The sequence below is a fragment of the Sceloporus occidentalis genome, unplaced genomic scaffold (assembly GCF_023333645.1).
Source record: "Sceloporus occidentalis isolate IW3139 unplaced genomic scaffold, rSceOcc1.0.p SCAF_7, whole genome shotgun sequence".
Classification (NCBI taxonomy): Eukaryota; Metazoa; Chordata; class Lepidosauria; order Squamata; family Phrynosomatidae; genus Sceloporus; species Sceloporus occidentalis.
Window position 1 is genome coordinate 73,045,018 of NW_028316987.1, and position 12,077 is coordinate 73,057,094.

The window sequence follows — 12,077 nt, forward strand, 5'->3', positions numbered from 1 at the left end:
TGCTGCAGTTAGTTTAAAAAAAAAAACCTAACAGCTATCATGTAAATTTTCAGATTGCTTATTTGTAGCCTTGGTGGGTCGTTCGGAGGAGGTAGGTGCTTAAGAAAATCCACCCATTTGGGGCTAGTATAGAGCTCCTAGCATGCTTGAGTTGAACAGATTTAGACCTTAGTGTTGCGTAATAGAACCCTGGAAGTTGTGTGGGGAATTTAAATGGTGGGGAACTCCAGCCAGCATTGAAATACACAGTATTGTAAAGGACATTCTAAAGTATGAGTAATTGGTGGGCTTTGTTTAGCTTCTTGGTCAGGGGTGGCAACTGTAGAGGGACTATTTGTCACCCTGAACCCACCAGGATCTTCTGATACAGCCAGAGATGTTCATCTCATTTCCAATTTTATTTTAGCATATTTTTTGCCAGATTTTGAGGGTTTGGGAGGAGCGTTGAGCTATTTTTCAGAGCAGGATTCAGCAGGTTTTGTTGTTGGAGAGGGGAAATCATCCATACATTTTGAAAAACTGGGGAAGAAATTGGGTCTGGGGGTATCAGGAGCACCAAAATAGGGGCCTAGTGGGCCACATGTGGACTACATGTCACTCCCACCCCTATTCAAGCCTTGGCAGATTATTGCAATTTCCACATAATGATGCTAGTCATTATGATGTTAGTTAATAAGAAAAGCATGGGAGTGATTTTCCATCACTCCATTTTATAAAGTTTGGGTTGCTGAGATGCCATTTTTTTCTCCTCAAGTACATCAGGGAAAATTACTTATCTTTTCTCTTTTCTTCTTAACAGGTCATTTTATGTTCATTTTAAGAAACAGTAGCAGTATCTCCCAGATTGCACAACTGCGAAGCCCAAAATTTAGCCAGGCTGGATCAAATTGTTCAGTGACCTTCTGGTATGAATGAAGTTTGATTTTTATATTTCCAAGAGCACATGACTGCTTCTAGACTGAAAGCAAATACAGTGTTTGTCGTAGGATGTAGCTGGCTCTATTATATATTCCTGGTTTTTGCTGGTTTTTAGCTTTTTCTTTAGTAGTTCACAGTTGGAATAAATTCTGCACTCAAGAAAGAAAACCCTAAAGCCTTTGGATATATGTACAACAGCGATGTCTGCTGTTTATGACATTGTAACACTGATTGTGACCCATTTGTTTTTGTGTGTTTGCTTCATTTGCATAAAACTGCACTGATGAAATGTAACACAAGATCTTGTAACAGTCCTCTAACATAATCATTTTTTATTTATTTACACTTAATTAATTTTTGCAGTTTGTTGTGCATTTCTTGATACGGTCAACTGACTAATCAATAAACTTTTTGTTGTTGTTACTTAATTAATTAATTAATTAATTAATTTCATCCTATCCTGCCCATTTCATATACTTGTGTAGTAAGTCTTAGACTTACCTGAATGAATGCATTCCATTGATATTTTCCATTTGAATGCACTTTTCTGTGAACTGTTATTTTTTGTTTTTTAATGTGGCATGGACAGTTAAATTATAATAATTTTGTGGATTAGAATTTTATGATGGACTTTCTTTTGGAATGACTCCAAGGCCCACCTGCCTGGTTTTTATTAATTATTTATTCATTACATTACATTTATATCCTGTCTTACCTTCACAAAACTCTCAGTTCAGACTGAGAGAGAGAGTGTGTGTGTGTGTGTAATTGGCTCAAGGTCACCTAGTAAGATTAAGGGTTCAGTGGAAATCTCAACCAAAATCCACCAACCCCTAGTTCAGTATTCTACTCACTACGGTCCAGTACAGATGGCATGCTGGAACGGTGCTAGGGTTACGGGACTGCGTGGCAACCACACGGTCCCTAAGTCTAGCACATACGGATTCCGCTATAATGGAAGCGCCCTGTGCACACAGGCGTCGTCATTATGACGTCACGTCCACACTGTGTCCAAATGGTGCGGTGTGAGCATGACATGTTTGCACCACCCCAGGCCGCTTAGGGCGGCCTGACTGCAGCATGAGAAGGAGCTCCGATACAGAGCTCCTTCTGGCGTGTGCCTCATTCCCGCAGCCACCAAACGGCTGCGGGAACAGTGCCAGGGAAAAAGGGGCCAATAAAAATGTTTTGCTCTTTCCCACTGTTGGTGTCTTGTTTAGATCAAGGGACAGCAAGAGCAATTAAATCCATTTCAATTGCAGGTTGTAAAATGAACAATGTGGAAAGTGAAAGGGATGGGGTGAAATCTTCATGTCATTACATATGTCTAATGCTAAAAGGTCAGATCTCATCCTAATGTAACCAAACAAGGACCTTTGGAATTTGGTGCTCAGAAGGCTTCTTACCTGAAACCTGGGAGGTCTACTTTTAGCTAAAAAGCACAGTAGTGGTATTGACAGACTGTTAGTCTGAGTCACTTAAGGCATCTTATGACTCGCATAAGGCTCACATAGGTGTGCTTTAATGGTGGTGATATTAATAACTAACTTTTATATTCCCTTTCCAGGTATTACAACTATGGGCTGTCAGTTGGAGCAGCAGAAATGCAATTGCTTGTCGATGGACTAAAAGACCCAACAGTACTCTGGAGGATATATTACAATCAAGGAAATCTGTGGCTAAAGGCTTCCATTCAGCTTGGCCGCCTCCCACAGCCCTTTCAATTATCTCTAAATAAAGTCAGCCTTGGATTTTATGATGGTGTCTCAGCAATTGATGATATAACATTTGAAAGCTGTGGATTGCCGCCTCCAGCATTAAACTGTGAAGGCCCTGATCATTTCTGGTGCCAAGATTCAAAGGCTTGCATTGATCGTTTGTTATTGTGTGATCTTGTTGATGACTGTGGAGATGGGTCTGATGAAAGGCAATGCGGTAAGATCTTTCCCCTTAAACTGCAGTCATGAGTTTCAGGTATTGTGTCCATCTTTGTGCCTTAGCCCATGATGTGTGCTCTAACAGATCTAGCACAAAACGAGTACTTAGAAGATGGAATTGTAAACAAACTGAGGCCTGTGAAATTATTTTCATGTGGAGTTTTGTTGAATGTACATTTCTTCCCTTTTCTAGATTTATATTTTTGTATAATTCTTTATCTCTGCATTCCTGCAAATATTGAAATAGTACCTTGTGTGCAAGAGTGCAGCACAGATCTGAGCATACAAATGAAATTTCTGTATCAGCATTATTTGTTCTTGTTTTGTGTCTTCAAGTCATTTCTGACTTATGGCAGTCCTAGGGTGAATATATCACTTGGTTTTATTGGCAGGATTTGTTCAGAGCAGGTTTTGCTTTGCCTTCCTCTGAAGCTGAGAGAGAGTGATTTGCTTAAGTTCAGCCAATGGGTTTCCATGGTTGAGTGCATATTTGAACTCTGAGTGAGGATTTGAACCCTAGTGAACCCTGGTTGTTCACTAAAGCTTATTAGGCCTAATTAGTTTGGCACCAACCCTCACATGTACAAGGTTTTAAATTGTTTTAACTAGTTTAACTGATATTAATCAATCTTTTAAACTCAAACTATTTAATATGTTTTAGCCTTTTTCAAATAATATTTCTTATTTACACTGTTTTAAATATCTCTGGACAATTTTATTTAAATAGATGAATGAATGAATGGTTAAACACATGAATAAATGAATGAATGAATAAATAAGCTCCCTGCAAAAGATAGCATTTAGTGGTTGGAAGAGGAGAGAAAATACCAGTTGCCATAAAAAGTGGGGACCACTTGTAGCATTTAAAAAAAAACTCGATAATTTAATTGGTTTCAGAGCCTGAATTTCAGTGTAATTTTGAGCTTGGACTCTGCAACTGGGAGCAAGACATAGATGATGACTTCAATTGGACCAGAACCCAGGGACCGACTTCTACTCTTAATACAGGACCAATGAAGGACCACACTCTGGGCACCGTCAAAGGATACTATCTTTACATAGAGTCTTCAGAACCACAGATGTTCCAAAACAGAGCAGCTTTGCTAAGCCCCATCTTCCATTCTACCTTTGCACATAGTAACAAAAGCTGCATTTTTCGCTTCCATTATCATATGTTTGGAAAGCACATTTACAGCCTGGCAGTTTTACAGAGAACTGTGAGCAATACAAGAGGACATCTGCTGTGGCACACATTTGGTAATCAAGGCAACAGATGGAAAAGGAAAGTGCTCTATATCACGAGTTCAGAGCCATTTCAGGTATGGGCCTTTCAATCTCTGATTTGCTTGCTTAGAGTGAAAGGAAAAGTAAAGAGAATATGAAGGTTTTGCCTTGCCTTTCTTTCCACTTGTTAAGCCAATAGAAATTTGTTTGATCACATTCTCTTTGAACCAGTTCATTTTCATAGTGAAATGTTATTCACATGGACCCTTTGTTGATGTTCTGAACCAATATATATTCTTTTCATTCAGGATAGGGAATGTGCATGTTGAATAGTGCTTGCAGTTGGTTACATTCTCTCATTGACATTCTCCAGACACAATCCTTAGTCATAGTGTAGCATCATGAACCTCAGCAACCATAAGCCTTGGACCTGCACACTCCCTAATCTTTCTCCTTCTTGGTGAGGGGAGGAGATTACTAGCATCTGATCCTGCTTCATCGGAAGCCATGTCTTGCTCATACTCTAGGATTGTAGGATCAATTTCTTTGGGCCAGTTCAAAGGTAGTTACATTTACTAGTGCATTTGGAATGAGGAAATGATTGCCTCTATGAGCTAAGCTACAGGCTATGGCTCTCCCTTGAATGTTTACCAGATATGGACAAGCCTCGCTGCTAGAGAGAAAGATGTATACATTTATCTACAGGCTTCCATGCAAGTTGGAATTGGGATACATTTTCCCATCAAGTCTTTCCATATCACTTTTGTTATACTGAAATCAAGGGTGAGAATTGTGTGGCCTTCCAGATGTTACTGAACTGCAACTGCCATTAGCCATAACCAATGAAGACAAATCTGGGAATTTTAACTGAACATCTGACAGTCATACAATCCCCACCCTGATCTAAACAGTGAAAAACAGTGTGGGTTGTGCTACTGGTGTTTCTTACAAATATTGTCTGTTCATTGCACCACATTGATCATTTAGATAGATAATTAATTTAGATAATCTAGGTCACTTTCATGGCCTTTCATTTCTGTTGGCTTTATCTGAGTTCTATGAATGCGAGGAGGACCAATTCAATCACTTGACCAGGAAATCAGAAATTACAATAAAACAGCTGTGGCCTGTGCTGACCCCATTTTCTGGGTTTTTATGTATAGAATTAATAACCGGGAGTATGAAATTTACAGTTATGCTGGAGTAATTGTTGTTTTCCTGATAAGGTGACTAAGTTGTTCTTCCCATGTGGAATCCTGGGATGAAAACAGCATTGTTTTCATTAATGTTTTTAAAAATTTGAGTTACAGAGCATTCAAGTGTAACTCCCAGGCAGTTGAAGATACTGTTTGCATCTACTCTCATAACTAGAGGCTTGCAAAAACTCAACATTGTTTTCTGGCTGGTTGGCAGTCCTATCTGTGAAGTGCAATATAGGAAGTTTGTTCAAGGGTTGTAATTTTGACTGACAAGTGCAGGAATGAACTGCTTGGGCCACAAAAACAGATTGAATCACATTGGCTGCAATTGATTCCGCTGGCAACAATCCAGTGTAAACAAGATCAATAGGCTTGTTTCTTTTACACCACAAATCTCCATGTTGGCAGTTTTCTCTCTTTCTGTCTAACCTTTTGTTCCAATTGAAATCCAAACTTAACAAAAGTTCTCCCTATCCCCTTGATAGTCAGCAAGATAATGAATGTATGTGAACTAAACTTATGAGGTCTGTGGAGATACAAGTTTTCACATCTGCTTGTACACAAAATGTTTATTGTATAATACTTTTTCACACCATCTGATATTTCATAGATCAAAACCAGGTCAAGCAACAACTGAATGTACTCAAGGTGATACAAATTCTTAATGAAGAACACTCAAGCTTGGAGAGGTTGCAGCAGTTTCTTTTTTCCCTGAGACTGTTGAAAAGGGCAAGAGCTTTCCCTCTCTTCTTCTTCTTCCCCTGCAAAATTAATTTAGTACAAACTCCTTTTGCACTTTGAATTTAGACGACATCAGTACTGCAGAAATAATCCAGTTTGACACCAATTAGACTGTCATGGCTCAGTGCTATGAAATTTTGGGAAGCGTAGTTTTGTAGGACATTTAAACATCTGTCAGAGAGCTCTGCTACCACAACAAACAACAAATCCTAGAATTCCACCGCATTGAGCCATAGCAATTAAAGTGGTGTCAAACTGAATTATTTCTACAGTGCAGAGCTGGCCTAACTTCGCAGTGATTGAAGTAAACTGAGGACAAAGGGGGGAAGTGGAAGCAGTGGTGTCTTGCACAGGGGTGTCACCTGGTCCGGGTGGGTGGGGTGGAGCCAAAAGAGGACCCTCCCACCCTGCCCTGCACGGCTTTACTGCAGAGTAAAGCTGAGTAGAGCAGGGAGGTGGGGGGCCTGGCAAGCCCCCATTCCTGCTCCTTGCATATTCACTCTAAACTAAAGCTGCATTGGGCTGGGACGGGGGGTGCTAGGCCTTTCCTCTCCCTTCCCTGACAGGCTTGAGAGTCAACCCTTGCAGGGAAGCACCAGGGGTACCAGACCTTGTTGCTCGCTGCCAAGCTCCATGGCGTGCAGCAGAGAGGTGGGGGGCACTCATTGAATACCACCCCCCTTCAGGGGTGTCACCCAGTGTGACTCTCACCCCCCTAGTGACACTACTGAATGGAATGAAGAGAGAGAAACTGGGACATGTGGAAAGCAGGTGGAAAAGTGGGAAGGCATAGAGTTCACTGACAAATTAGGGAGCTTATCGCATTAACTTTTCAGCCTGATCCAGGCACAGGACGGGATTGGGCTGGAACGGGGGAAATGGGTTTTATCACACATGAAATTGCTGCTGTGTTGCTGCCTGACTATCACCCATCCCCGAGGTGCGCTCTGCTGGGAGATTTTGGTAGTATGGAAAGCTTCTGTACTACCAAAATCGGCAGGAGAAGCGCGGCTGGGGGACGGACGGTGGTGGGATGGGTGGTGGTTGGGTGGCAGCACAGCAGCAATTTTATGTGCGATAAAACCCAGATCGGGCTGAAAATGTGTGTGCAATAAGCTCCTCATACTCTTGTAGGGTAGGCTCTTTGATCGTGAACTTGTGAGAAAGCATTGGCTTGGGTTTCCCCCCTATGGGAGGGTATTTTGCTGTTAGTTCAAAACTAAAACATCTTTGAAAGAAAAACATGTTTAGAAGAGTTTCAGTACTTCAATTGTTGTTAATAGTAGCTGTACTACTACTACTACTACTACTAATAATAATAATAATACATTTTAAATTGAATTTATATACACATTTAACTTTAAAAAGTGATCACATATTTTGAACATTTTATTGTTTAATAATGCCAACTCTAAAATAGTTAATTGTAAAGTTATTTTATTCACCGTTGGGAATGAGGAGGCAGAACAGAAGGAAGGAAGAAGTTTCTAATTAGTTCCAATACAGAGACTTTTTGATTTAATTCCTGCTGTGCTAAAATGAAAAATTGGCTTTATTTTTGGCATCAGCAACAACCTGATGAAAAATAACATTGACTCTAAAGTCAATTTCCTTAATCTTGAAACACTGGAATAAAATTAATTGCTTTGCGTTTATCATATTTGCTTATATCTTAACTCATTTTTCATCTTATGGCTTCTGCGTTATTTACAGGAATGATACCCCTCCCCCCACCCTTGAAGACATTTTTTCATTCCTTGACTACTTAGCTCACTTTATTGATTTATTGCAAATCTAGAATATCTTATTTTTTAAAAAAATAGCTATAGGTTGTCTTATGTGCTTAATCATAGGATAGCTATTTCATTACATTTTAGGGAGAAAATAAGTATGGTATAGACAATGACTTTTTTATTTTTGTGTGATACAATCTAAGCCTACTTATGCATTCATAAAAATGTGTCTCAGACAACATACCTTGCATATTTACATGGCACCATCCATACGTGGCGCACATCCACACCTCTGGGCACTGTACTTGCCAATAGCGCACTGATGACGTCCTCCCTGCGTGCCCAAAAGAACCCACTTTTAGTTGATTGTTGCACAACTCTGTAAGGATGGTATTCAGTATTTTTTATTCACAGCTTCTTGTGCTAAAGTGTACTCCCAGGACACTTGATACTAGACGATATTCTGTCCAAGTGGGGAAAGCTGAGTCATTAAAAATAAAAAAGTATGAGTTTTCTTCATATTTCAGGAGTCTATTTCATTATCTACACCTGATTTTTAATTATTTATTATTGCTGCTGCTGCTGCTGTTGTTATTCTGCAGTTGTACAAATGGTGAGATGGTCCTTTCTTGCATTATATTGTAGTCAGGATGGACAATAGGTGGAAACTGGTACAAATGTGGTCCAACATTCTGGAAGGGGATCCAGGGCCCATTTGTGTTGAATATGGAGAACTGAAAAAATTAAAACAAACAAACAAACAAATGGAAAGCTTACATGAAAGAGATTTAACCTGATCACCAGGCTCTCAAAACTGCAGCCAGGAGGCCAAGAAAGGAAGCCCGAATCCTTGGGAGTCACTCACATTGACACAAGTGAAGCAGATGAGAAAAAAGAGGAAAGTTCTTCCACCTTTAGTCACTGACCCAAATCTTAATAGGTAGATGCATTTCAATAGCCTTTAAATAAGTATGGTGGCTGTGAATGTTCTGCAGTTACAGAGATTTCATAAAGCCATCATACCAACAGCAAAGTTACCACTTTCTCATAACTTGTAAATAAATAATTATCAATTAGCATTGACGCATCATTTTAATCATGGTATGTCTCAAATGCTTCCCTATATTTCTTGTTTTTAAAAGTCCACCCCATAGTATCTGTGTATCTACTTACTGAAAAACAGCAGAAACTGTTGAGGAAGAAGTTGAGGAAAGAATAGCTCAGGCTACTGTTGGAAGAAATTGCTTTGCTATTTCCCTAATGTGTTTTCATAATTTCAGTTCCAAAATTCTTTGGAGAGCTCTATCTTCAATCTTGAACAATTGGTACTTTCTCTAGAGCATACCGTGTATTATATATTAAATATAGTGTCTAATTCCTTTTATTGAGCATTGTGTGTGTGTGTGCGTGCCTTCAAGTCACCTTATGACTTATAATGACCCCATGAATTTAATTGAGTCTGTATATGTCATCCTTGTATGTTTCATTCAAGTTGGATCTGTAGAGCTCTTAGAGTTGAAGAAATTGGGCATTATTTTTCCTCAGTCAGATAATAAATGAGATGTGGAATTAACTTCATGGTAAATGGGCTCCCTGGAGGTTGGTATATATAAGAGCATATTACATTTTGCAAATTTCCAGCTGAGTTTTAAAGTGGTTTGCATTTGGAAACAAAATTCTGATAGCTCTTCGTGTTCTGTAAACAAAGCAGTTGAGAAACTGACCCCATTTGTATCTTTTATATTGGTAAATATGGCAGAATATATAATTAGGGTGTGGGGAAGTATATGAATACTGAAGTCAAAGGTTTTCATGGCCAGTATCCATATTTTTGTGAATTTTTTGGGCTATGTGGCTAGAATAGTTTTTCCCCCGAGGTTTCACCAGTAGCTGTGGCTGGCATCTTCAGAGACTGAGTCACTTCCATGCAAGCATTCGTTGAAGATGCCAGCCCAGATGCTTATGAAATATCAGGAAAAAAATTCTTCTACACTATGGCCACATAGCCCCCAAAACCCACAAAAAATTATATATGAATACTTATTTGCTACTGCCTTAGAGAGTGAGGCTCAGGAAACAAAATGTCTAAGGCCACCTTGTAAGCATTCTTTCAATGATATGAAAGAGCTACCAGTTTGGTGAGAATTCTGGGATTCCATACTAGGCCCATCCATTGGTGACACCTGATGTAGCAGAAGTTGCTGGGAGGCTGATGGCATCCAAGAGGGCATACACAGCCCTATGCTTAACCATGGCAGTGGAGGTCTCTTCATGGGGAGACTTCTGCTGTTGTGGCAATGCCAGGAGAGTTGAGCTAACCATGTGTGACAAAGCCAGGTACCTGACTGGGTGTCACTTTTCTTCTTGGGTGTCACCCAGTGTGGACCGCATCCCTCTAGCAATGCCACTGGGTCTATCATCATATGTTTGGTTGGTAGTAATGACAGGAGTGTAAAGAATGCTTGCCAATTTTTGACATTCTCAGCAAGAAGGATGTCAGAATGTCAAGATAGCCTGCTAAAAAAGGTCAAGTGCAGCAAGATGTATCACATTTGTTGACTTTTCCTGTGGATAATTTGTGGATAAAACATGTACAAATGACACTCTTTTCTATACCAATGTATTGTCTTCACGCACACACAAAATGTTTATGTAAATGGTAAGTGGAGATGAATTGGAGATAAGTGCCCAAAAAACAAATGCACTATTTAATTTGTTATATGCAGCATTCACATGCTGCCCATTGGGTGTTCAAAATTAGCAAACATAAAAGCAGTTCAGATGCAAAATGGAGCAGAAAGATGTACACATTAGACAACCAAGTTAAATCAACAGCACCCAAAAATTAACATATAAGAGTTAAAACTCAGAGCCAATACAGATATCTGAAAGAGCACATAGTTGGCACCAGACAATCATCATCATCATCATCATCATCATCATCATCATCATCATCATCATCATCATCATCATCACTATTAAAATCTTGCCTTTCTCCTGATATAAGGACTCAAGGTAGATATCGACACATTTTAAACAATGCCAATTAAAAACAACACAAAAGCATTATGAATACAGCGCGCCTGCGTCATACGCGGGTGCGCCTTATGCGGCTTGAGCATACGCGGGGCGGAAGGGGTGGCGCGTCCCATTCAATTGAATGGGCGTGCGCGCCCGTTGCACCCAGCGCGCCGCCATGCACGAGCCCCATTGTTTACAATGGGGCTTGAGCATAGGCAGAATTCGCCTTATGCGGAGGGATCCGGAACGGATCCCCGCGTAAGGCAAGGGCACACTGTATAAATATAACATCTAAAAACTATTAAACAATTTTAAAAGTTAAAAAATTACACATTAAAAATATTAAAATGTATTAAAAACCATTTACAAGCCTTAACATCAGAATTACATAGCATTTAAAAAGCCAGTGCTCATCAGTTTGAAAAAGCCTGATGGCAAAAAATGGTTTTACCTGCTACTGAAAGATGAGCAGGGATGGGGCCATCCTCGCCTCTTTAGGGAGGGTGTTCCAGAGTGGCTCAGTGGGAGCAGCTACCAAGACAGCCGTCTCTCTTGTTCTTACCAAACTTCTGTGGAAGAGTTGATCAGTGTTGCATGCCAGTACTGAAAAGACCCTGTTCCTTTCCCACCCTACTTCATTTGTGAGTCATCTGAAGTAGGGCCTCTGAAGACAGTCTCAAGGATTGTTTATAGGTACATACTGGAGAATGCATTCTTAAACCTGGAATATATCCTTCTGCAACCACGTTAAAATAAATGTGAAGAGTTAAAGAAATAAACTTGAAGTAGCAGTGTGATAATGGGAATGCATGAGTACAGTTGTAGAACATTGCCTTCACTCTATGTTTGTAGTGGTACATATTTTGAAATAATAATACAGGATCCAACCTAGTTTCAACATAGTGATTGCAAGCAGAAGTATAATCGCAGCTTGTAATTTGAATCTCCTTCAAGCTATATAACTAAATTAGAGCTAAATTAGATTTTGAATGCTCAGAGGCTGGCTATTATACGCTTTGTTTTACAGCCTTTACTAAAAATAGATGGCTTTCCTTAGCCATCATTTTTTAAAAAATGTTTCACTGAACAATGCAACCTGGGCCTTATTTTAAGCTACAAAAAGACAAAAACGTATGGTTCCATGTTTAATCATATTGTATAAAATAAGTAACACGTAGCTTGACATTAAAATGACAGGAGCCTTTCATTACAGCCATAATATTCCTGTTTGCTAGCATTTTCCCGCAAACAGCAAACACTATCCTAGATTAATTAACTGTAAAAGCATGGCATGTTTTAAAATA

General features: G+C 39.6%; 1 protein-coding gene across 1 annotated transcript in view; it reads left to right on the forward strand.

Moving 5' to 3' along the window:
* Nucleotides 1–12,077, forward strand: part of MALRD1 (MAM and LDL receptor class A domain containing 1) — a 281,268-nt gene that overhangs the window by 26,289 nt on the left and 242,902 nt on the right. The window contains exons 8-10 of the mRNA XM_089531427.1: nt 800–905; nt 2,486–2,853; nt 3,753–4,174. Coding sequence (XP_089387553.1) covers nt 800–905; nt 2,486–2,853; nt 3,753–4,174 — 896 coding nt within the window. The remainder of the gene's footprint in view (nt 1–799; nt 906–2,485; nt 2,854–3,752; nt 4,175–12,077) is intronic.